The following is a 27,695-nucleotide window of genomic DNA, read 5'->3' on the forward strand; positions in this document are numbered from 1 at the left end:
AAAAAAAAAGTAACGGAAACTGGGGAAGAAAAGCTAACTTTTTATTAGAATGCACACCTTAAAACTCAAAAAATGTAATCTGCTTATCTACCATACCACATTAAGAGTAACTAAAATGAAATCAGCTCCAAATACAGGGCGCTATTAAGTAATAACTAGGAGGCATACAATTACCTAAAGTAAAGCTTTTCTCCTGATTAAAAACTGTAAAATGTCAACAAAATGTATCCCTCATTTCCCTAATATACATATATCTGTAACAAAAATGACCCTTTAAACGCTGCCAGCAGTAAAGTTGGTAAATGTAACACTATAAAGCAAGATGCACTTCTCACCTATACTCACATAATTTAAACTATTTATATGCATCATCAGAAGTTACTTGCATATAATAAAATTTAATTATAAGAGCAAATCTATGCTAAATTTTACGTTAACAGCTGTTTAAAAGGTAAGATACAAAATACATTAACATGTTCCAACTTATTTTAATTGAAATATTTTATCATGAATAATGAAATGTACTTTCCTTTACTGGGGGAAGTCTGATGGATGCAAACTGTTCACAAAGTTACCACAGTAACACAAAGACCTGTCTTTAAAGTAAACCTCAAGTTGGTACGCGCAAAGACACGTTAGCATCTACTTCTGTTCTACTGTTCTGCATTTCAGAAAGCAAGACAAGGAATAGATTAGCTCCCTGACAATATAAACATTATAAATAAAACATACAATCCCCCTTGTTACAAAAAAATCCAACAATTATATATTTTTGTGGTATACCTGTATGTGATCGGAAGCTAAAACGTTTAAATCAAACCAGTTCTTAGTACAAAGTGTAAAACAGGAAAAAAAAGAAAAAAATTCTGCCATACTCTTGGAAAAAAAATTGTGTATAATCGTGCAGTGCTTTGAGTACTTCTATTATTCTCCCAAAATTGAAACGATGGTAGATAATCATATGTTCATCTAATTTATTTTCTGTATGTTCTGATTGGCACTTCATACTCTACTTTCGCGTTGTATTGAAATCAAGTATATTTAGGTAACATCCCAGCTAACTACACATTTCCCCTTTAGATATACTTCCTTGTTAAAAAAAAGTCAACACCAAAATAAATATAAAAAAAAAAAAAAAAAAAAAAAAAAAAAAACATGCCAACCCTCTTCCCTTCCTCCACCAAACTGAGATGCTCGTTCAACAAGGAAAGCTGTCCTTCAGGCTTTTAAAGTGCTACACTGGGTTATTGAGAGAATCAAGTTCAATAACACTTAAAAGTTGGCTTTGCGAGGCTTGTGTTGGAAAAAGTGGCTTCACAGAGAAAATACTTCCATTTAAATACACAGAGAGCATTGCTGGACATCTTGAGCAGGTCTTCAGAGATGTAGAAGAAAGCAAAAGTGTTGTGAGGAGCTTGCAGACCGGTCACACGTCCACCACCATTTTTTTGTGTATGTCTAGGCCACCTACAACCTGGTGGAGGAAAAAGAAACTTTAAGTATAACACATGACAGACACTTTGACTGAGCCATGCATCCTCAGATCTGCAAGCCTAAGCGAGGTCTCAATAAATCCTACAATATTCATTATTTCTGCCAAATAGCTCAAATATTTAGAAGTCTACTCAAGTTTCCTAATAAGGTGGTCTCAGTAAGGTTCCACACACATGAAATATAGATGCTCAGCTACATGGAATGTGTCCATGACAACAATGACCTTACTGTCTCAAACTCAAAACTGTCAAGTTTGAGCTGTCTGTTGTCGAGGCCTTCTATGTCACATTTTTGCACTGCCGATTCAGCATTACTATACCTGCAGCCCTGCCCTAGATAAATATTCATGAATATATACACCACCAGGAATAGGAAGTGCTCAATGTTTCCTGGACTGATTCACCGTGAAAATCAACCATTCTTTCGAAGCTGAATCTTCGCAAGAGAATAGGTTATGCTATCGACAGGTAACACGACGACCCTTGGATCAACTTACTGCACAAAATTCTTCAAAGGATATTCTCCCATCGCCATCTTTGTCTGCGTTGATTATGGTTTTGTCAACTATTTGCTGGAGCTGGGTGTCTTTGAGGTTGTTCCCCACCATCATCTTAAGGACTTGGAAGAGCTCCCCATTGGAAATGTAGCCATCCTTGTCCATGTCATAGATACGGAAGGCAACTGTTGAAAAGGCCAAGACAGCTGCATCTTATAATCAATGACAAACAGCTGTGCATTTTAAGCAAGAACTTAAACACTTAAAATGTAAGCAAGACCTCCTGGATTCCATTTTGAAAAGACAGAACACAATGTCAGAGACCACAGTAAAAAGATATGAGAAAAAAACGGCAGGTCCCTATGGGTACTGCGCCGCAGTTATGGACTTAGCATTGTACTTACACCGCAACTTCTGTTCCTTATCTCCTTTGACACTGAACTGTGAGACGCCCTCTATAAATTCTTCAGAAAAAGAAGGAAGATTTTAGCGCTGCCATGTTAAAATCAGCTGGGCAGAACCAAACATCACAATGAAATAAAACAGGCAATGAAAGGAATCCATCTAAGCTGCATCAATGTTGCTACAGCATGGGCCTCAGATTTTAGAAAAAGTTGGCACATGTATTTTTCACTGGAGCTGCTCAATTAGGAGAAAATATAACATGTGTCTAATTATTTTTGAGTTACAGTTCATTAAATCACATATCTCCTGTGACTTTGGTTTCCTATAATTTTAATTTAACTTGAGACGCTGAGGGAGTTTAGCAAGGACAATCCCTCTGTATATATATCGGAGACAAATGGCAGGCAAGCAGCACAGAGTGCTATGCACTATGGTTGTGGGCCTGATGTACTATTTATACACAATTTATATATTTATATACAATCTGTGTAATCTTGTGTTCTTTTTACAAGAGCTGTATGTTTTATGTTTCTGTTCAATGTTGTATTGTATCTGTGCTGCCACATTTGCCCTTTCAGACAGTTTATACTATTCAAGTTGTTACCTTAAATGACCCTCCTTCCTAACACCATGGCTTGCATCAAAATGTGTGTCTACATTCAGGAAACACTAAGCAAGTCAAGCCAAAAAGTGATCTGATTTCACACAACCTAACCTGAATTTAGAAGTACTAAAGAGACACTGCTGCGGACTGTCATGTATTCTTCTTCTAAAGAAAATGCTAAGATAATCTAACAACCACAGCGAAATCCTCAACACACTACTAGAAAGGTATGTTCCCGGATTTTAGAGTAAGTTGATGGCAGAACTCAGTTATTGCCAAAACAGTTCGTGTATAATGTAAGTTACAAGCTGTGGTTGGCTCTGTATGAAAGGGATATAAGTGACTGAGAGAAAAATGTCTTAACAGCTGAAAACAACAGATCAAGGGAATCCAGAAAAAGAAAAATGGCTCCAACTACATGGATGAAGTATATTAAAAGGCAGTGGAGAAATTAATCAGAAAATTTGAACAAAATGTGATTTATATTACATTTATTCCTTTAGCATATGCTTTTATCCACAAAGACTTACAAGGCCACTATGGCAAGCAACATCAAGTGCTCATAACAAGGAGTAACCATGGACAACAGTGTATTTTATTTTTCAGTAAAAGACACACCACATCATACAGCGTACAGATTCATACACTGCATATTGAAAGATATTTACTCAGTTAAACTATGACTGCACTTATGCAATCAGGAACTGTCCTTCAGCACAGAGGCAAATTCATTTTTTCCAGTGGTAATTGAGATTCTTTGTCAAACATGAAAGATGATTAATGTTCTGTTAAAAGCTATATAACAATAGGAACAATAAAACTATTATCTGACTTAAAATATGGAACAAATAAGACATTTGCACAGCCATATCTAAGACCATGATCTTAACTGAAAATGAAGAGTAAAGAAGTATGCATGCAATCTTTCAAAAGTAGTCCTGTGGAAAAACAGTAACTAAATGCACTGATTCACAATGCAATTTAAAAGCAAATCATTTAACAGGGGCCAGCCAACACCTGGGTATATAAATACAAATAAGATATATGTACACTTGCATGCATGAAAAGTTAACAAAATGGTTTTGGAAAATTAAAATTGGAGTTAATCATCTTACCTTTGAAGTCAACTTCCCCGTTGCCATCTGTGTCGAATATATCTATAACTCGTTGTACTAGCGGATTCTGTTGCAATTCAGGCAAGGACATAAACTCTTCTACGCTCAAGGAGCCCGAGTTATCTAGGTCGAGTTTCTTAAATCTTTTACCTAGCCTCTTAATCTCATCAGCATCAACTAGAATAGAGGGAAGAGAAAGAGACAGAGAGAGAGAGAGAGAGAGAGAGAGAGAGAGAGAGAGAGAGAGAGAGAGAGAGAGAGAGAGAGAGAGAGAGATGGTCAAACAGACATATTCACAAGTACAGTTACAACATGAGTTCAACATGCAGCGGTCTACAACATAGCCAGCTAGTCCTCCTACCCGTTCTGCCCATCTCAAAAGCTGTTAATCAACTGGAGGCGACAGCACAAAGAAGAGAATACGGCCTGGTCGGCCGTGCACTTACATCTGGTGTCATGCCCCTTCGCTGGCGTTCGTAAGGAATTACCCTTCCCTGACGGAAGCTTACCCAGTTTCTTTTGTGTGCCCGCCATAGTGAGTCCAAGCTGCCGCCCTCTAACGCAATACTAACGGCGAGCTGGTGAACATGCTGCAGCGTTGCTAACCCTAAGCTCATTCACACTGTCACGTGATCCTTCCCTCCCAGCCTTGCTAACACTAATCACTTCACTAGTAAGACTCATATCTATTAATCTTTACATAGGCCAAACAGGGAGAGAGAGAGAGAGAAAGAGAGAGAGAGAGAGTCTTTGTATGTGTGTGCAGAAGATATAGATAGAGAAACAGGCAGAGAGAGAGAGAGTGGAGAGAGGTAGATGTGCAGGAGAAAGATAGACACAGGTCTGAGAGCTACAGTGCAGTTACTCCAATGCTGAAATTCCAAATTCCAATGCTAAAATGGTGGTGGAGTGCTCTCCTCATCCACCTGCTGTATTCATTTTAAAGTTATGCATAACAATGCTTTTGCCTGATGACTAATTGGGTAAAATACTGGATGAATGATGAAGTGCGAGGTGAACAAGTAGCAGTTAGTTACAGCCAGGGGCACTCAGTTGTAATTTCTAGATTTTTATCACGGACAGGTAAATATCATTGCATTATATCTCTAATCATTCATGTTTGAATGAATATCTTTCGTGGAGGTAATTAAACAGTATTTACATTTACAGCTGTGTGCTGGATCTCACTGCTTGTGGAGGCAATGAATGCTATGGACAGGAAGCACTTGTAGTCCACGTTGGTCAGTGTACATGTATAGTGGGCTCTGATTGGTCAATACTGTGTATACAATAATGAGAGGTGATTCTTACGGGAAACCTGTGCAGACAATTAAAATGTCCCATCTTTTTCATCCCATTCATATTCACATTTATCCACTTATCTCTACATCATATTTCCTTTAACTTGTTCAATTAAAAACTTTTTTGTTACTCTATTTGTGCAGGTCATTAGCTACTTGTCTTTAGTTAGCAACAGGGTATTTAGTTTAAGTTTGAATCCTCTGCAATGTAAGAAAAAACACTATCAAATATCTCCAACTATCAGTCACAAGATGTTCTGTTAATCATGACTTATATATACAAATGCTAAACATAATAATAATAGTAGAATTACTAGAAGTACTATAAGTTTTAAAACTAATAAACAATGTTTTGCTGACAGGCCCAATGTTCTGGTTAGGTTTTTGTCAAGACCAGACCTGCAGATGTTTGAAATAATTCAGCACTACATTACATAGAAATGCATTGTACATGTGTTTTTTTTCACACAAAGGGTACAAAAACCTATTCTTAGTCACTTTTAATTGTTTGCTTTTGCTTTACTCCCATAACCACCTGATTAACAGTGATTCACAATTTCTCCATAAGAAAAAAAAATCTTGTTACAAGCCTCTCCAAAAACAGAACTTTAACATCTGTTTCTATGGAGTGAAAAGGCAGGCCTTTGTTATCTCTACTTAAAAACTGTTGTTGAATGTGTTCCAACATATCTGGTGTTTTCAGATGTTCATTTTAACAAAAAAAAAAAAAAAAAAACACCGTCATATCAGAGTTCCACCACTAGAGGTACTACCATCTGGCGTTTAAAGGTCCACACAGGCATGAATCCTAAATCCAAACCTGGCCTGATAATTTTTGGGTAACAGATAAAGTTATCTACCTTTTTGGTAACACACAGCACTCAGTGTATAAAGGCAAACACACTATATAAGGTTGGGGAGTTTATCAAATGAACACAGTACAGTACACAAAACAGGACAACATAAGGTGAATAAAGCCTGTAGAAGTAAACACATAAAAATTCTATAATTCAGTGCAACATTTCAATAAAATAAACACTTTCTTTTGGGAAAATGGAGGGAACTATAAGTAAAAAGTACTTCCTGTATAAATAAGTAGTATTAAATAAATTGAATAAATTAATCCTCAATTTAAGCTTGAAATGTTCGGTAACCTTAAAAATGCTAATTCCCTTTGTGTATATGTCATTCTTTCAAAATGAGACTTCAGCCTAGATTTTAGACAGAAGTGCTTTCAAAACCTGATATACAGGAACGTTGAGCCATAGCGGGACCCAAACCTTAACGTTACAGTACAATTATAGGCCCGAACCGACATGTTTTGTTGAGGTTGGGTTGCAAGGCTTTACTGCACGTATAGCTACACAAAAACTCAAAAGAAATTAAAACTAATTTTGGCAATAAATGCCAAGTGTGCGAAAATAAACACCGGTGTAGGTTGGAGTAAAGCCGGGTTTGTTAACGAGGCCACGATCACAGCAGGAGTGGTTGACAGGCTGCAAAAAAACACTTCCTTGTCACTAGGAATTCCTGCTGAGCATTAGAGGGCACCACAAACTGGGCTATTCCCTGCGAATTCCACATCTCTTCCCAGCTGCTTTGGCCGTAACAGAAACAAGTCAACACTGATGCAACAACAAAGCCCAGTCGTACGGATTTGGCCATACTAAAATACATGAATAAAACAATCAATCAGGCGACAAAACAGAATTACAGCTGCTTCTTTTGGGGTTAAACACAAACCAAGCCAAACAGTGAGCTAATTTATACCCTGGCAAGTAGGAGGGGAAATGTCTAATGTACCGTCAAACGTGGTGTCCGCACATATTAAGAATAAAGACACAATTATAATCAAGGAATCGACGGCTGCAGCTTGTTGAAAATAAAAGCCATTTTCTAAAGATGCTGGAACACTTCAAATTTACCCAACAGTGTTACCAGGCAACAGGCACTTATGGAGAGCCGCATAAATCTCTCTATACACAAGGGCCTCATTGTATGGAGGCAGGTTAATAATAAACCTGCTTTCACACCCTCCGTCTCCCTTCAAACCTATGCTTAGGTCTCAACATGTTTCATAGCGCAAGGTGGTTTTTTATGCACTGCAGATTGCTCACTTGATCAAACGCAGCAGTTTATGAACTGTGTGCCATATGGACATCGAGAAGTATGAGACATTCCCTTATATTTTTACACTTCCTGTCAATATTAAAGCACGTAGCAGACAATTGCAACTGAAGGATTTTTTTTCTTCTATTCTTACCTCAGAGAAATGCAACACAGTGTTCCTGTGAAGGATGCTGCTGACTTCTACTCTAGGGAACACGTTGAAATAAATTCATTTATTTTTACTTCAACTTACGGCCACTTATTCTGACCTTAAATAGCTCTCCCCGACCCCAAGCCTTTCCCAGTGCGGCTAAAAACGCCGCGGCTCACGAGGGCAAAAGTGATGTAACAAATCATCTTGCGACAGCTACATTAACCCTGATACTATTAAGGCCTATTTATACAGGCGGGAGAAGGGGAATGAGACCTGTAAAAGCAGCGGTTTTCGCCTCCATTGACTGCATTGGGAGGCTGGTGGAGGGAGGCAGCATGCATGGCAGATATCACACAGACACTGAATGTAACACTATTGATTACAGCTGTCTCTTTGCCCTGCCGGGAAATAATATTATGAGAAGTAAGGGTTGTTAATGAGATGTCATCACTGCTGATATGCACATTCAGTGCAAGTACTTTCAAAAGGACAGCATGTGTTAATTTGGTAATTACAAATTGCAAACATCAATATTCTTCCATTAACCTAAGGAGATCAATGAAACAATTCTAGAAGCGCAAGGCTTGATTTTGTGTGATGCGGCAGCTTGCCCAGGGGTGCCCAGGGGAAAAAAAAAAAGCACTGTGCCGGGACAGCTGTCCAGATACAAAACCACGTCTTTGGCAACTTTCGACAACTTCACACAGCCTGTATGCACGACATCAATAAGGACGGCTTTAAGCAAAGCACCTAAAGCAAACAAAAAATGTATTCATGGCAACATAGTCAAGAGAATACCCCCCTCTCCCCCTTTGCCGCCCTGTGCCCCCACCCCCCGGGAAAACCCCTAGCAACAAGGAAACCTTGCTAATGGACAAGGGTTATTTTGGGAGGTTGCAGACAGCCCGAGAAGGTTTCAGGCACTGCCGCATTACTGAATGAGGTGCGTTATGCAGGTTTTGTAAGTAGGCCGATCGTGAGTCCTCAACTCTGGGAAAACCACCAGGACAAAGCGCCGGGTGTCTGTGCTGCTACTCCCTTATCCCAGTTCAGTGTTTTAATGTGCCGCTATCAGGCAAAACCATGATGGGAGTGCTGTCTGAACTGCGTTCTAAACAGGTGTCCCTCTTTGAGGCCAAGGGGTTACTTTGTAAACTGATTCATTTGATTAAAGAGTGAATTAGGCACATTATGAATAATTGACACACTACCGGGACAGAGAGGAAATTAAAACAATCGCAAATATAATGTTTCAAGAAGGGGGGCATCTAGATGTGTGTTTAAAGCCTGTATCTGGACACAAAAAAAAAAAAAACAACAGATATTCATTATGTAAATGTGGTCACGGCGCTTCCATTTACACGAAGGGTTTCATAAGGCTCTCACTGTACTGCCGCCCGTTAATTTACTGCCGCTGAAACATAACACCTCCTACATGGGGCTCAGTCATGTCACTCGCGCTGTGGATCCACTGTGCAACGGAGCATGGCGCCACCCCCGGCTGCAGGGCCACGAGCACGCCCTGCCATCACTCTGCTGCCGATCTGCGCACGGCCCACCGTTCTGTAGCTTGCGTTTCAGCAGGGGAATTGATTTGATGTTTCTGAGGCTGTCCAAGCAGCGCCTGAACGCTTTACAGGCTGCGTGTGTGTGTGTGTGTGTGTGTGTGTGTGTGTGTGTGTGTGTACGGCTGCTGTACCCTGATGCATTGTCATGCTTGACTGCAACCCCCCACATGAACATGCACAACAGCAAATTGCAGGTCTTAGCATGAGCCAAAGACCTGACACGTAGTACACCAACACGCACGCGTACGCTTGCACCAAAAAAAAAAACTCAAGGTCTATTTCTACAATCAGATCAACCTGGAAGGAGAGCTCCACACAGAACACAGCAAGCAGCTACGTCAAAGCCCCGGTTTTAATCAGTAGCCACTGTGTAGCTTTAGGGGATTTTAGTGTACAACTGTTTTACTCTGTATGGCTGCATGGATTTTTATTATTTTTTTTTTTAATGCTGCAGGGGTCTCAGCATTGAGCCATCTGACTTGGAGCGGCAGCTGTAGGCACCTCTGTGTTGAGCCCTTCTAAGCTGTGCAGGTGTGCAGATCACAGTGCTGAGCAGCACAGACCCCCCCAGCTGGTCTGGTCTAAATAGTGAGCAGAACAGCAAGCCGAATGACTGATTACAAGGACACAAGTATACGAGGGGGACTAGACGGATGTCCTGGCCCAGCCCTGGTCGTGTGGCTGATTTAAGGCTGACCGCCTTCTTGACAGGGGTAACAGCTGTCCCGTAGGAGAGGGAGGGGACTGAGGGGCCCAAAATATCCCACTCTGGGGGAAGTCCACAGGCCGGCTGCCGCAACAGGGTCATACACCTGTTTGTTGCTTGTCTCCTGCAGTCTTGCAGGTGTATGACCCGGAAGTGAACCACAGAAAGGTACATCACTGCTGCTGCTGCTGGTCCCACGTTTACATTTTTACCTGTTGGCTCAAAGTGGAAGCCGAACTCCCATTTGTTGAATAAACAGCACTTTTTCAATGGGCCACACACAATCATAACTGCCAATCATAACTAGCATTATCCAATAATTTTTATACAGAGCCAAAGTGACAAATGTAGTGGTTGTGATGACCTAATCTGAAAGTAAAACTGCAAAATCTGTGTAGTGTTTTTTTTCAGTTTTCATAATTTATTATGGATTGGTTGCCATCAATCTGCAGTTACAAATGTTTCAACATGTGGTTTATTAAAAATTTGTACTGACATTTATTATGCCTTAGCATAATGTCATAATGTCCTTGACGTTTATGTGCAATTAAATTAATGTATTTTGTTTGTTCCCAGCTAGCAAGGTGCCTGCAAGGTATGTTCTGTTTTTAACATTTTTAATTGTTAGGCCAAACATGTTCACTTGAACAAATAGTTTCACACAACAAAAGACGTATTTTAATTACTTCTTAAGTATTGTTGGTAGCCTACTTCTTACAGTTTTAGATGTTCTAGATGTAACTCTTCATCGTTATATTTACTTCCTTCAGACACAGGCTGAACTTCAACTTTGAGAAAGTCAAGGAATATACAAATTCAAATTAGGTGTCATTTTTTTAAGACACAAAAAGTTTTGCAAATAGGCATTGTGTTGCTTATCTTGCCACCCATGTGTGATGCTTTCTAATTTTTATTTTCCAAACACAATGGCTGACACAATTTGGTAAAGGTGGATTGTTTCAACCCTGTTAATCATGTTGGTGAAAGGAAATTTCCACCAGCTACAACTGATGCATATTTACATGCGCCAGTATGTGCATACACACAATGCTATACATAAAACAACGTATCATTCAGTTTGGACAACTTTATTGCATCTGCTTCGAGGGTTGATGCGAAGGAAACCATCTGCTCTTCCAGCAGAAGGAAGTGGTAAGTACCGTTATAAATCATGGAGTGATGTCCCTGGACGTGTCCCGTGTGTGACACAGAGCCTCACAGCTCATTAGAATGTGCAAAGGGGCTCAGAGCGCTTGACATTGGCAGCACTTGCAACCTTTATAGGCCAACCTGATGAACACAATCCTCTCCTGGAGGGAATTCCCCGAGGCCGAGGCTGGTCCCTCCAGCTGGGGGTGGTTCAAAGCCGAAACGCTGATTGAGCAGCCCCTTTCCTTGGGATGGCACGGGGGCAACAAACCAATTAAAATGGAATATCACAACTAAAAATAAGTGAGGCTCCCCCACACCAGCCCTGGAACTGACCTTTATCTGGTGGAAGAATTTTTAGCCTAAGCAGTGAAGTCAATTCCTTCCCGTCTCTGCTGGCAAGGCCGGCATTGAGTCACGCTGCTCCGGGGGAGAATGCAGCATGTAATGTATACATTTGTCTGCTTGTTCGTTTGCAATCGTCTCGATTCTCTGACAGCTGTTTTACTACTTTAAAGCCCCTGGCTCATGTGAACCTGCTCTCCTCAAACTATTCTCAGAGACAGAGTGAGAGATATTGAGTGCTGTTTTTCAGGCCAAGTAAACTTGTGTAAAGGTATATACAAGTAATTGAAGACAACATTAAATAAGCACCATCCGTTGCTTTCGTACAATGTAAAAATCTACCGATTTGGAACCTCAGGTTCTCTTGAGGTTGCCTATTCTCTCGCTTTATTTTTGCCTATTAACATCTCCATGCCACTCAAATGGAGCTCCATAAGAAACCAATGAAGGAGACTTTTTCCCCTTTCTTGGTCTGCTGGTGCTCCAGCTACCCATATAACTGTAGTCACCGATTTCTGATTTTTCTGATCAAAGGTGAAGTGAAACAACTGCCTGGCAGCCATGTAACTGTGCTTTTACCTGGTTTATTTACGGCGCATGGACACATATATATTATAAAAATATACAAAAGTGCCTTAACATGAAAGAGGCTCATTTCCCCTGAGATATCTACATGGCCAATGCATTTAAAGTCATGACACATCAGTACCAGTGCCTGTAGCCACTGCTAGGGAGTTCACAGATGCAGTGGGTGGTGAATGCAAGAGAGCTGAGAGGGTAAATACATATGAGTCTGTGTTGAAAGTGACCAGTATCAGGACACGGACATTCCCAGAAAGTGCTGTTGTGATGTCTGTATCTTGCTAAAAAAAAAAAAAAAAAAAAAAGTCCCGAAGCAGGTAACTGGAAGCAGCACAGCTCCCTTCTAAAGTCAGAGTTCTGAGAGCAAGGAAGCTGAACAACAAAAGCCATGATCTGGAGCAGGAAGGGATTTGGTGAATAAATGAAAAAAGTGACTATTTTTTGCCCTCCCATAAACACTTTCACCCTATGTCTTGAGAATGGCTCCATTTCGTATGATTTGGAGCCAAAATCATATACCATTTTCACATAACTCTCAGAACAAGCAGGTGCAGAGCATGCAGTGCAAAATGTATTTATCTAATTTAGCAAATTACCTTATTTACCTGACGTGTTCAATTTGTCTTCAAAAAATTATCATCAAAACAACTCAACATGCTGATATCTGACACCAGAAATATCAAAATGTAAACAAAATAAAAGCACTTCCCGCCAAAAGTTTCCTGGCATTGCTGTTGAGTCAGAGCCCTGGTATAGCTTTCACGCCCTTTTTATTTATACATTGCTCACTACACTGTATCCACATAATGTAGCCCAATATTGTAAGATACTGTACAAGATTCGCATAATGTAGTCCATATTATTTAAGATTGCATTGTTTTGCAAAACCATTTTAGTGTGGGCCGTGGTCTTGTGGTGTACATAAAAGTGTGATTAAATATTTTTTTATTTATATTTATTCATATTTATGATCTATGAAATTACACTGGAATTATATATAAAACATGAATATATCATACATGAATCATATCAAAAGTATACACAGCTGTATGCACTTAATATATCTTTGTTGCAGCCTGTCTGTTAAATTAGTTTGTAATGTACAGACATGTTATTTGTTAACTAACAACCCTAATCTTGTAAGGGCAGAGAACAGAAATTAGAAATTAGAAATACTAAATAAAACTGAAGTAACCAAAATGTTCATAGGGATAAACCCAAGTACTCACAGTGCGAACACATTTCCAAGGGATAACTTGCTTCATTTCCCTGCGAAGAGAACAGAGAATTGTAATTACTTAGCTCACAATAATTTCAGCCAACACAAACAAGAACCTAGTCAAATATATTGAATACTGTAAGAAATAACTGAGAAGGTCACATCACAGTTGAGTGATAATCGAACTGAATTAAGGAAATTCCTTTAAGAAATGATCTAGACTAGTGTATCAAACACCGTAGGTGACACTCTCGTCCCTTAGGCAACACACAGTTAGCCAGGCCGCGGTGCACAAATCCCTTCTCTAGTCAAGAAAGATACTGCCTTTTCATGACCTTCTGTGATCTGGAGAGAGGACGCGGGTATGGATAAGAAACTGATAACAAGCCTGTGACCATGAAAACTCCAGCTCTTTGTCTCCTTATTTGTAAACTTTGAAGCAAAGCAGGCTCCATTCCTTTCTGTCATCGGTACAATGAGGCGAGTTGAACGCGTGCCTGTATATTAATTCGGGAGAGAACAGCGATTCTACAGGCATATGGCTTAAGACAAAGACTTCCTGTCGCAAACAGTAAGAATATTTGAAAACAGTCGCTGGCCCACCAGTCTTTAATTTATTTAAAAAGACACTGAAAATGACATTTTCCATTATGCATGGAAACAGCAACGCTCCACAGGATTGTGCTGCGGGTGGAAATTAGGGCAATCCTTACTGCATCTCTGTGGGACGTGTATAAATTGGGAGGGAACACACATTGTGAGACAGATATGAAGTGCCTCAGATAGCAAGAGGCTGCAGGACCATCTGTGCACCAGAAAAGGTCTTTGATGGCCGGTTACATCACACAACACTAGATTACCCTACTTAAGCAATAAGTAAATAAACAACACTCACTTGCCTTTTCCTACAGGCCGACGCCCCTATGCCTTAGTGGTTCGTACCAGTCAGGATCTTTTCACACTGTGCCAGGTGGGAATTGAAGCTACGCAGTAAAGCAAGGATTTGGCTTCCTTACACTATCTCCACAAAATGTACTTTTCACCATCGCCCTCAGGAAATGGGGCCATTTGACTCTCTAATAGCACAAAGCCCAGAGCTGGGAATATTTCCTGCAATCGGATCGCACAATAACTCAGAACAAAAACAAAGAAAGGAGTCGTGCCACTAACATGAAAGTCAAAAACTTTCTTTGAAATCTCAGCTTGGCTCCCCCCCCCCCGTGTGCCAACTGCATGCTCCTGTACAAGTAACGCTGCCCACGCCCCCCTCCCAAAAACCGATAGCCCTGAATGACTAGCGGCAGAACCAGTCTCACAATTGAAACCAGAAAAGAACATCTGATGCAAATGTTCCAGGTACAGTCTGGCGTATGGGGGAGGGGCAGATGTGCTGCGTGGCATGGGTCCGTAATTCTGCATGGCAGTGCACTTAGAAGACCTGATGTAAAATGGTGCATGGTTGAGAGTGACAGCAGCAGCAGTGTTAAAATGAGCTGCCCCAAACCCATCTCCACTCTCATTTCCATCTTGTGTCTACAGAGACATACAGATACAGATCCCTAATGGGGAAATTAGGTAATCTACTTTTACAATACATTCACACTTCCTGAATGAAAAGTACATGCTTTTAAAACCTGGGTTTGGATAGTTAATGTTACTTGTTGTAATTCACCAGGACTGGTTAGACAGTGATTTTTGAAATGACCTGAATGCTGCATGAACATCCCCGTTCCTTTTGCAGCTCTAACAGTCGTACTGTAGATCTGGGTTCTTTGCAAGGCCATGAGGCAATTGAGAAGAAATTATAGCTCATGTCTCCAGAGTACTCCTCTCACAGGACAGGACTCTGTAATTCTCTCAGACACCAAATACTGTTCTGCTAATGGACCTAACGTCCTCTAAACCACCCTTCCGTTCTGCTCCCCTGGATTACCAATGAATATTACCAAAGCGAAACCATCATTTCTATCAAGCCACATCACACGCTGTCCTTATTTGTACAAAAGGAAGTGAGAGTGAGTCATGATACACGCTTATGGTATTATTTATATTGTTATATTATTATATAGGATAAGGCAGACAACAACAGAACTATGATCTAACAAATAAACACTTCTTTTTTCCCAACAATTTCAATTCTGTGCTTATTATTCTACTAAAGGAGCCGTCCTGACGACAATGATTCTCTTTCACAATGACAGATGTTGATCTGCAACACAGAAGAGAAGAGTGAAGAGAAGATCTGATTTGAACCATCAGTGGACATAAGTAAGCTTTTTTTTCCCCTTTGACATGTCTGTGCGCAGGAAGTATGGAGCCAAACATGAAGCGTTACACTGGCATTTAAGGCAGCATTATTTCCCTCTGACCTTGAGCAACATTACAAGCGAAGACAAATGTAAGTGACTTGGAACTGTCATTAACATTAAGTGCTTCTGCCTTTCATGCAGACTCAGTGGGCCCCTGGGTTCCAATAAAGCACACCAGCTGGGTAATTAAGGACAACGATTTTGCATGTTGCTAATGCCTTTGTATTCACTGTGCAGTAGGACTATCTCTCTCACAGGTTTTTGGGGCTTGACGAGAACCGGGCATAAGCGATTCATTCCGAGGGGCGAAGGAAAATGCCCTCAGACAACGGCAAGCTGCAGAAGTGAGTAATGTCAGTAACAGGCCTGATCACTCAACGAATCGCTGCTCACAAATAACCCGACGCTCAAAACGCTTCTTGCAACGGACTACTTTCATAGCCAGTTGTGAACTAGATTGCGACACATGTCTGAACCTTGAATGATATGTGGTGAAAATTCCTAAACATTTCCTGACAGGGGCCTGTGAGAAGAGCATACCTGTACTAGCTTGCTGCTCACCTCCAAACCTGCCATTACCTGCCATGACTGCATTTACCCACTGTAAAAGAACAAAGGATTTAAAAAAAATCTGTTACAAGCAGATGTGTACACTGCTGGAAAACACCTCATGTTACAGAACAGCCCAGCCTTTCTCTCAGTTCCTTTACTGTGAATCAGAGCGGCTTTCATTTACATTGTATATATGGCTCCAAGCAGTGAAAGGATACAGTCTGCCTTCCCTAGATAACTCCCTCTGATCTATAATTTAGACTTATCCCACTCCGTTCAAATCTACAAAGACCCCTACCCATATCCAACACGCGCACAACAGTCTTAAATAATGAATTGTGTGGAATGTCAACAGAGAGCAACTTCGAAATGGAGCCAAAGTAAGCACTAAATATCTGGAACGAATAAGTAGAGGGAGCTCGGGCGGCGTGGCTTTCAGCCCTTGACACGAGCGATACAGAAACCAGAAGAGTACAGGAAAAAGATCCTTGCATGTAAATGGATAAATCTCAGCTGCACGTAGAGCGAAGAGCAAGAGATCCTCTGATAGAAAACGATGAGGTCGCACAGGGTGTAACCTTCCTTCCTTAGGCTTGGTCGTGAAAGAAAAAGCATCACTTTATGGTTTTAAGATAAAGATAACTGAAGAGGCATAGGTTCAAGATTTCAAAAGGTTACAGATGTCTCAACTCCTCTGCACTTTCCAGAACTCCAGTAATGATCAGCTCAAACAGAGACAAAAAGCAGTATACCTGTAAACCAGCATCTACTGATATTTCACTGTATACTTAAGTACAGCACAAAAAATACAGAATGAATATTATTCAATATCAGGACAGAGGTGGTTTGTCCTTATTATTAGATGACACAGATGCGTGGAGCATGGTGATGTTTCTATGCTTAACATCTGCACTTCATGTCCTTGTGAAGGTTGCCAGGGAGCACAATGTTCAAGGTGTTGGTGTGACATCTCTTGGAAGAGAGTTCTGTTTATTTCTGAGCTGTATTCCAATTACCAGTCCCATTGACAAGCCCTACCCAGAAATCATAGTGCTTGCTCAAAATACATATGAGCCAAGTGGTCCAGTTTCAATGTTAAATCAATGCTATATTTCAACATTTAATACACAAATGAAAGAGAGCCAACCAAAACTACAGACTACCAATGAAGACATCCCATATTCATGTTCACTTTTGCCGTGGGTATGGTCTCAGACTACGGTCTCAGACTACAAGCACCTGTAGTACTGCTCATTAAGTTCTAAATAAAATGGTGATGATTCTCTTACAGTTTTACAGGGTAGGGGCACTCTCTGACCTGAAACTATAAAATTTAAAGAAACATGAGAATGTCAACAAGATTACATAATACACTTTAGAACTGTGCACTACTACCTGATACTTCAAGGTAGAGTTAATTAACTGAATTAAGCCTATTCCACCTCATTCTCAAATTGGAACATGATGGAACATGATGGCATGAGGGTAAGATGGCAACATGAATGGCAACAGCCTGAACCCAAGGATAACAAAATAGCTACTAAGGTACTTCACATATTTGTGATAATGTACTCCTTAAAACACATCTAACTAACCAGCTAGCAGGCCATACACCACACTGATATGTGAAATTTCTAACCGCCATTTTCAGTATCAGCTAGCTATTTCAATCAATCCTGATTGAAATCACTCAATTTTTTAAACACTGTTGCCTTGATAAATGAACCTGTCAAAAACCAATGCCTTTATCTACCTTTTATGGCTTTAGATCAAAGCTAGACACCTAAAGTAGCCAACATATAGCCATTGTTGGGTTTAACTGAAAGAGCGCTTTTAGTGACAGTTAATGCTTATCACCTATCTAGAGGCTATCTAGCCTCTTTACTATGATATGAAGTGCTGATGTCACAAAAGTAGTAAAATCTTGGGTAATGACCCTACAGACCAAAACAGACAAAAAGTTTCCTGCAAAAACCTATCTTCAGGCCAATTAACTGAATTAAGTAGATCCAAGTCCTTTTACATCAAATGCATTTTTATTTAAATTTGATGTGTCCATAATGTAAACCTCCTTGGAAGGAGAAAGGCTATTCACCTTTTAGCGCGTAGGGTTATTTTAAGTAAGGCGATGACCATGAGGTCAGAGAAGATTAGGGTTGAACATCCTAGCATGTGAATTTCACTTATTTTAACAAGTAAAGAGTCTTGCCTGTCCTTCTACCCATTAACCTATGTCTCCTAATACACCACACAGACAATTCTAAGAAGTCACCTATCAACAGTCAAAGGTTCCAAGAAAGGTGATACCTGTATAAAAGTACAGTTGAAGATGCAGGTTTAACTTTAGACCACACAGATAATGAATTAAGGCAAAGGGGATTGAGGGTTTAGGATTACCACTGATGTAAGGACAGGTCACAAACATACCAACCAACTTGCTGAAATTCCCAAACAAAGCTGGTACCATAACATTTTGTAGTGCTGCACACAAAAAATGCAAAAAATAAATATGATTGCAAATACTGAGATATGTGTTTATGGATATATTTTTAGACATAATGGGTCATTTCACCAATTAGTACATAGTGTTTGAACCTTTCACCAACCCAGTGTATTTTGATGTATCCAAAAAGTAGCTGAGAGAGCCAAAAAAAGGGGGTCACAATTTTTACCTAGCTTATAAATAATGTGTGCCTTATTCAGTATCTGTCTCAATTCAATATTAAATGCATAAAATATGTCACATGACGGTGGCCTTAGCACCATGCATTAGTTCCACAACCAAAAAAATGATCAATCTCAAACAATTTCCCTTCAAATTTATTCACTCCTTCAAAATAATTTCCACAACTGTTCCAGCATCTGTTTCACTTAACAATTTAACATTTTTACAATACTTAAGCTAAACAACTAAACTAAAACAGATCTAAGAAAGGGATACGATGCTGGTTCTGTGTGCTGTAACTACCCCTGAAAGTGACATGCCTTTGTTGGTCCAGAATTGGAAGAAACAAAAAAAAGTAACATTCAACTGAACTGATCTGAACTCCGAGTTTGTAACTTTTGAGTTTTACTTTGGTTGTCTAGCTTTTTGTGTCGCTTCAAAAACTTCACATTATCATGTTCACAAGACGTTCTGCAAAATGATCAGTGACGAATTCACTGATGACCAAAGGGCTATCCATTTAAAAAAGAAGGATTTTTCAAATGAAGGTAGCGTTTCTGCATTCACTCTCACATACAGCTCTGGCTTGCATCATCACCTGGAGGACGACAGTTAAGTTTTATACTTACAGGCCTCAAAATGCTCAGTTGTACTATGAGTACTTGACATATTATACACACACACACACACACACACACACACACACAAATCTCTCTGCACAACACCCTCCAGACATCTCCACATCAGGCAAGGCTAAATCTGATAAATACAAACACACCAGTTGTGGGTGACAAGTAACAGCAACTGGCACGGTGCCTCACATGGTGGAACTGTGGTGCTGTTTTCATGACATGGCCAGCACAACCGTTTGGCCTTTGGAACTGTGTTTCAATTGTGTGAGTGACTCAATCCTGAGTATGGCAGCAGTTCCCCCATTAAGGGTTTCTTTTGAACGACCTTCATATTTTACCAATGACATCAAGGCTTACCTTTTTTTTTAAAAAAAACTTGGAAGAACAATTGTTGCACTGGCTTGTACAATTTGGGATTTGCCCATTTTCTAAGAACAGTTTCTGACATGCAAGTTTTGAGCATACAACTTAAAATCTTTAGGATGTGTGTGGATACACTTAACTGAAAATGTAACTGAAGAACTGTTAGAGGTGTATATGAGGACATCTTTCGTTGATCAATCTCCACTGGAGAACAATCAGGTTACTATAAAAGGCGATTTGAAAATGAACAACCACCATTTCTGTACTGATATTAAATAACCATTTTATGTCTTAGGCTTTTGAGGGAAAAGTGATGCAATACAGATCAAAGCAAAAGTCCAATATACAGCAAAATACATAGCAGCTGTAGGCTTGTAGGACCATTACAAGTTTTTACTGTATCCTCAGACTTTGATCACTCATCGAACAGATCTAAAACAACCATCACGTATCACAAACCTAACAAAGTCTTCAAAGTTCTCTGTATGCCAAACTTAACTGTACAAAATAGTCTTATTTGCAGAGAGCGCTGGTCTTCTCAGAATGAGCCCAAATGGACCATTGCAACTGGGTCTTTGTTCAAAACTTCCACATATATAGGCTTTGCCTTGCTTAAAACCATTAGTGAAATTCTCAATTTCCCTTTCATCACAAAAATATTTATTTCACTAGAAAGTCCTGTCTATGAAAGCTGTCTATGAAAATAAAGAGATAAACCCTGCATTATGTGACACTATGTGACAGTCCCAGCCATTAAAACACATACTTAAAAACTTACAAGCAGAATTCCAAAAGTGTAAAAGCAGTACCTGAGCATCAGACAAAATGGAATGACATTTGTAAGGAGTTAACTACTGCATATAGTTTTTTTCTTGGCAAATGTTAAAAATAACCAAAACAAAAAAAAAAAAAGCATAAGTTATTTACATTATACATTTTCATATGGGCAATGTATAAAGGCACAATATGTGCCAATCAACAGCAATCAACCAATCAGTGCCAATATTTTTTAAATGATATTGTAGAGTAAAAGTGGTTCTTTACTGTAAATAGCTTCAATATTCCTTTCCTGACTAAGTCCATGGAATTTGGGTATTTCCATGACATATGGAAAGTTAGAAGTAATTGCCTCCAAATTTATTTTTCTTTTCTGAGAATTGGTTCGCTTGATCTGCAACATCTGCAATGAGGCTTAAGGGTAAGGCAATTATCCAGCACATAACAATGAGAAGCATATAGCCAAGGCTGACAAGATCACTTTAGTACAGGCATGATATTACCACAGTCACCATGGTATGTAGTGCTGAGTTGGTGCTCTCTTCTGTAATGGAAACTAACATCATGAGTCTTGTAAATGCTGAGGCATTTCCACTAACAAATGATGTTAGAAATGTGGATAGTCTGATATAATTGTACAATGAAGAAAATAAGTACAACAGTACAGAGACATTCTGACTTTGAAAGACGTATGGAGATGATGGTGTTGATCACACTACTAGAGAATGAGGCAGTCAGAGTGTCGTTAATGCTATCCCCCCTTGCATATTAATGTAATAATATCCAACAAACACCAAAGGTTTGACAAAAACAAAGCATGCTTTATCAAGTCCCTACAGGCAAGAGGAATTATTTAAAAAAATAATTATTTACTTTAAAGGCTGTTTTGCTTAAGTCTAGGCGATATGGAATAGATATGGTAATCACATTCTTCAGAGAAATTGCTGATGCTGATGCCACAGATAGCTGTGGTTCACACCTCCTTACAGGATGCAGGGCAGACAGTCCAAATAAAATTAGATAAAATAAGTATTTTCATATATATATTAATGTAGTTATCCATAATATTGAAATACCTATTTTTGAATAGGCCAAATGGACAAATCTTTATATATTCTGTAAGCAAAATCGTGACTTTTTTTTATTCTGTCATGTTTTCGATGAGAGCATTAAAAATACAATGCTTATGTATGATGACACCCTTACAGCTGTAACTGAATGGATACTGTAACAGGGAGAGTCTGTAACTGCAAAATGATACCAGCGGTCGCACTGAAGAAAGACAACGCTGCATCCCTGATTGCTTTTGGCTGCTGCTCTGGGTGTCTGGTGTCAAAGAGCTGTCAGACAGAGTGCATGACTTCAGAACAACCACTTTAACACACAAATATACAATATGGCATTACTCAAAATACACAATATACAAAATAATATTACAAAATAATACAAAATATATTGCCCTAAACAGGGACACTGCAAGTTATCTGAAGCCATTTTTAAAACTGCATTTAAAAAAAGTGCTCCTCTATGGCTTGCACTAAAAATCCGGTTATATATACCAGTGCTCTGTTCTGATGTCCTGGTTTTTCAGATTAAAAAAAGACCTCATGTGATATTGGGCTTGTCAAGGGATGATGTCGCTGAGCATTCAGTTTTCTAAGAAAAGTGCAGTTATCTTTCTGCGTGTCAAGGTTTTTACGATGAAAATACAACCTCTTCATTTATTAAGGCCATGGAAGGTGAAGATTGTATTAGCTGCAAACACTCACGTTCAGAACACAATTTAAAACAGACTTCACCATGTAAAATAAATAAATAACTATATTTGGTGCAAAGATATGGACAACCAATCAATCCACTGCCCGCTGCTTTAAGAAATCAAATCAATAAAAATGTAAGAAAAAATGTATGTTCTAAATTTAAGGGTTTACAAAGTTTATCTGAAAGAGAGTCACATTGCAAACCACTTTCAGTTGACGATAACATCCGCAGAAGTGCAGGGAGCAATACGACATCATGGTAAAGCTGGGCTCTTAACTCAAAGGTTACAGCGTTGATTCCCTTGTTGTGCCTGTGAGCAAAGTACTTAACCTGAATTGCTTCAGTAACCATTCAGCTATACAAATGGATGACATGTAAACAATACACAGTATGTCAGTCAGGATAGTACCTGGATAAGGACATCTGCTCAGCAAACAAATACACCACATGTGGGCATCTGTAAACTATTTAAATATGGAACAAGTTGGAATTTCTGAAGCACAAGAAGAATGTACAGTAAAGCTGTACTGTAAAACTGACCAACAAGCCATACGCAACACTAACGTCTTTACAGCCTTGATGGCTTGCCTACAAAGGTGGCAATAAAATGCATTCATGTGATATTAAGAGGAACTGTTTAAAATTGAATGAAACAGAATTCGGCAAGCTTTGTTGACCAGCTGTGACTACTTATCTACCCTTTTTATCCTTTAGTGGCAAAAGAAGATACATCTTGTTTTTCCTTGGTGAAACGACAGCTCACTAAACGGCTGTGTCCCGTTTCACAGCAAGTTGTGCCCTTGCTCAATCCATCCCTGATTTCATTATAAACTTGGTGTGACATCACCAAGCACACACTTAAAATAGACTAGAGCAGAAGGCATTTAATTTGGAACACACTTGCCAGCATCTGTATTTATATGTTTATAATTAGCAAGCACGTCTACCACAAAGTTGATTACACAAACCCATGGACAAGGCTAAGGGTTGCGTGCTGCCTTTGTGCCCATTTATTATTATTATTAGTAGTAGTAGTAGTAGTATAGATTCTCTTGTCTTTAAGTGATCTGAGTATCTCATTCTACTCACTGTGCCTATCATATTAAAAGATCCCTATACTATAAAAAGCATACCACTTATCTGAAAAACAGCAACTCACTATATACATAAGGAATCATGTTGTGGTTGTAAAGCTTTTGGATAAGTCCGTTAAACTTCAGCTAATTCATGCCAATCTTTGTCGTCAGGATATGTTTGTTAAGTTGTAACTGAATCAATTTGGTCAAGTCAGTCTGACAGCACCTATACATACCTCACATCAAAGCTGGAGTACTCAACGTTTAGACAGCCAAAAGCAATTGTGTTTGTCCGTTATACAGTCAGCTGCTGGATTTAGGCTAAGTACATAGATTCCGTTTGCTTCATTCTAAATTCCATTCACACGGCATACAATTACCTGCATTTTCCCTTTAGGCATTAAAACTAATTACATGAATACTTAGGATGTCAACGAAACAAATTAACAAGGAAGTCACTAAGCTAAATGATACATCTCCCAATCATTAAAATTATACTAAGAGCATTCTAACAAGGTATGTACAACAAGGTACAACAGGTATAACAAGGTATATGTTCCCTGTCCACCATGTTGTTAAATTGGTTCCAATTTGCAACAGCTTGCAGACTTATTGTATCCTTCACCTATGTACCAGGACCACTCTCAAAATGGTGGCAATTTTATCTCCTTATTCTAACACTGAGAAGTAGTGCCAAGGGAAATGATGAGAGAACATCAAAATATGGACTGGTACATAGTGAGTGAGTAAAAGACACGACCATCTCAAAGACTACTTTCTACTATCACAGCATGATATGAGTTAAGACATTAAGACAGCTGATACTACATGGGTTAATGTGTATCCTACAAGAAAACACTTTTGAGATTACATAGTCACTAGAATGCAACTGATTCCAATTCACATAACTGCACATGCAAAACCTCTGATCCCTCATTCCATTATAGCAGCGTATTTACTGTGGGTTTCCTTGCGTGTGCAGATACTGGCCACTCCGCAGTGTAGGCTACACCACTTTACAGACAGACAAACAGTTCATCACACACGTGTGACTCAAAACTAGACAGATGAAAACTGGGCGTGTCACATCAAGCCTAATGAAGCAAGACTGCAACCACCCAAACCTTCGTGTAAAAGTAGTACTGCAAGATAAAGACAGAGCAAAATTAAGACAGCAAGTGGCAATGTTTATACTCAAGTAATCTGAGTGGGAAAAGGGAAAATGCATGCAGTTTGTTGTTTGTTTCTAACTGTGCAGCAAATTTGGCACAAAATGAATTGTAGTGCCGTCCACAGCATGCTGCAAAAATCAGCCCAAACATGTTTGCATGCATCCTCAGTGAACACAGATGGATCAGTATCTGAAAGGGCGAAGTTCATCACAACCACAAAGCATACTGAAGAACAGCAAAATCAACAAGACATATTTTAAGCCAATTTTGCCAACACAGACACATTTCATGGGCCTCCACAGACCACCACTTTACGCATTCACCACTTCCTAGACTACTGAACATAACCATGAATATTACTCTCTTTGGTTTACCCTGAGTGTATCAATATGACAATATCTCCAAAATGGTAATCTTCTATTTATGATACAGGAGCTACCCTGTAACAGCTCTGGCCAGCTCCCAAACAGAAAAAGGAGTGGAGAGAAGGGGAGGAGGGGGGCTGGCTGCTGGGTTTCAAGAGGAGATTTCAGTGAAGCATTTCTGGGAGGGACGACGAAGGATAGGATGACAGCTTTGCTATATGGTCGACTACACGGAACCAAGGATAGTTTTATTTTGTTGGGGTGCATGGTCCTACGACTATTGGAGACGAAATAAAAAACTATTGTTAAGGGAGAGATTCAAGATATCCCGCGAGAGGAACGGCGAGAATTGCTGTTTAAAAAAAGGAAGTGTATTTACGACAGACAAAAAGGCAGGCTCTGGCGCGAAACACATTTCACCATTTCCAGTTATAACATACCTCACACCAGTGTATCATGTAGCGTACTTCCAGATTGCTTTCAAACCGTGGGATTCTGACATGCACTACCACCCCTACAAATATAAGAGCTACCGACTGCCGTAGCTTCGGATTGTCAACATATACAGGCCCAAATAGCACAAACCTGTTTTCAAGCAACGCGCTTTAAAAAAAAATCAGATAATGTTCGCCTCCCCTAGGATATGGACATAGATTTTCTTAATGCAGCATTGTTATGGAGTAAGATATGAACGAGGAAAAAAATTGTGGGCGACATTTGACAACCCGACGACGGTATACAGAATGTAATGATGGACACACTCAGCCCGATAGCTTCTGCCTACAAAACTAGTCAACAATGCTGCCTATAATACTAGCCAGCTACATTTTGAAATTAATCTAATTTAATTTAAGGGGGGTCTCGTCCATGTTGGTTCACCCACCTGTGCTCGACAGAGTACTAATCGATTTATTATTCCTAAACATAAGGAGCACAAATGGTGGACGAAATCGTAGCCTATAGTTATATGTACAGGGAAATACCAATCCCTCCACGTTTTCAGGGGAGACGGAATACGGCACGAAGAACGGATCTATTAACACGGTAGCTAGATAAGATTGCAAGTTCTTAACATGTCACTGCCCTAATATAGGCTACTGACTGTATTAATTTTGAGGAGCCACGTAAACGTTCGATTGCGGGTTTCAAATGGTAGCATGACCATGGAAATACGTTCGGCTGATTTGCTAGGTTCCATGTTTTGCTGCATTAAATGCTATCTATGGAAGGCTAGCAGTTTTCATGCAGAATTCAATCGATTCAAGTCGCACAGATGTTTATTTCTGTGGCGAAGCTATCTAGCTACCTACCAATGTCGCTACTGTATTCCTTGTTAGCGATACGATGTTTCAGTTTTTCCAGCTCGCGCCATTAGCAGCCAGCTAGGTGGCTAAAATATATATGAGTAGACATTGTATAGCTGCAGTTTATTTCATAATACGTAAGATGGAAACGTTTGCAAGCAACCAACTTGTAACGCTGTACTAAGTGGGCCGCGTTAATTTGCTAGATCAATGCATAGTTCACGAAATACAATGAGTCAAACACCTAAATTCTCGGTTACGGTTATGTGGTTTCATTTTGTCGACATACTCAAATATTATGAGGTGTTGTAGACTGGCTACACAGCCTGGCTTGCTGTGAATGCGCATTGTGCGAGGTTGTGCACACATTTGATCAAACAAGCGGATCTCGACATACTGTAACTAAAAAAAAAAAAAACAAAAGTATTCCTTACCATTCTGTCGGTCGGATGTCTTCTCTTGGTAGTACAACGGCAGTGGAATTGTGCGTTGAAACGACGTGTTACCAAAGCGGTGCTGTGTTTTTTTTGCGAGTCGATCGCTGGTCGTGATATTTGGAGTCGCGTTGGTTTTGCTCGCGCTCTCGTTCTTTTTCGACTGATGACGGATTCACTGCAGTGGCTACGGCGGACCCGCAGGGAGGGGAAGAGAAGTGGAGGAGGTTGTGTTGGTGTAGAGAGAGGTTGAAAGGGGAGGAGGGGGAGGTGCAACAGTACAGTACATCCGGGAACCTTTTTGTCATTTCAGAGCTCATGCATACCGATGAATGCAGTGCACACATACGATTCAATTTGCATAGATTCTCCCGACAGCGGAGTATAACGATCGCCGTCTGTCAGCTACATTTATATATAAATAGCGGTGTATCAAGGCAATAAAATGAAACATTGACTGAGTGTTATTTAAAATATAGTTTATACTGAGAATATGAGGAATGGCTATAAGACTGTTCCAAAGGAGGTAAGATTTACCTATTCCAAGAAAACTGTAGCGAAGGCCTGTTTTGACATTTTTATAGCTAATACTATAACAAAAACGGCCATTTAATTACATGTTATGGAGATGCCTAAAGCATGTTCGTAAGATGTCTGATGATGGCATCGGACCGTATCTCAGGATGTGCTTCCCGGAGTATTTGGATAACATGAAGTGGGGCAAACGTCAAAAAGACGAATTACCTGTATCCAGCGATTATGCATTATGTTAATGTTAATCATTCTTAACCCTCATATTATCATATTATTCGTAAAACGTAAATAACATGATCATACATAGTAACATTGAATACAATAAGCATCCAATTTTGTCGAGTATAGGTGCACAATTGTGTACAGCGTATATGGTGTCAAATCCTTTCTGTCACAGCGTGTTAGATGCGGTCACTGCAGTACTTTAGATTCGTTAGATACATTACGTCCAATGCGCATAACAACAACAACAACAACAACAATACTACTACTACTAACAATAAT

At 39.6% G+C, this 27,695-nt stretch overlaps 1 protein-coding gene across 1 annotated transcript; it reads right to left on the reverse strand.

The window, feature by feature from the left end:
• LOC118786595 (calcineurin subunit B type 1) lies at positions 1 to 26,895 on the reverse strand. Its single transcript, XM_036541754.1, has 6 exons — positions 26,658 to 26,895; positions 13,258 to 13,297; positions 4,115 to 4,291; positions 2,395 to 2,454; positions 1,991 to 2,175; positions 1 to 1,474 (listed from the first exon to the last, which is right to left on the reverse strand). Exons 1-6 carry the CDS (start codon positions 26,658 to 26,660, stop codon positions 1,427 to 1,429), a joined length of 513 nt encoding a protein of 170 aa, XP_036397647.1. The 5' UTR covers positions 26,661 to 26,895; the 3' UTR covers positions 1 to 1,426.
• Positions 26,896 to 27,695: the final 800 nt, after the last annotated feature.

The sequence above is a fragment of the Megalops cyprinoides genome, chromosome 1 (genome assembly GCF_013368585.1).
Source record: "Megalops cyprinoides isolate fMegCyp1 chromosome 1, fMegCyp1.pri, whole genome shotgun sequence".
NCBI classification, from domain to species: domain Eukaryota; kingdom Metazoa; phylum Chordata; class Actinopteri; order Elopiformes; family Megalopidae; genus Megalops; species Megalops cyprinoides.

Bases quoted from the DNA above. Each gene is read 5' to 3' on its own strand.
- LOC118786595 (XM_036541754.1), bottom strand. The intron at 2,455-4,114 runs GTAAGATGATTA...CTTTTTCTGAAG, and splicing joins CGGGGAAGTTGACTTCAAAG to AATTTATAGAGGGCGTCTCA. The intron at 1,475-1,990 runs GTAAGTTGATCC...TTCCTCCACCAG, and splicing joins CCTTTGAAGAATTTTGTGCA to GTTGTAGGTGGCCTAGACAT.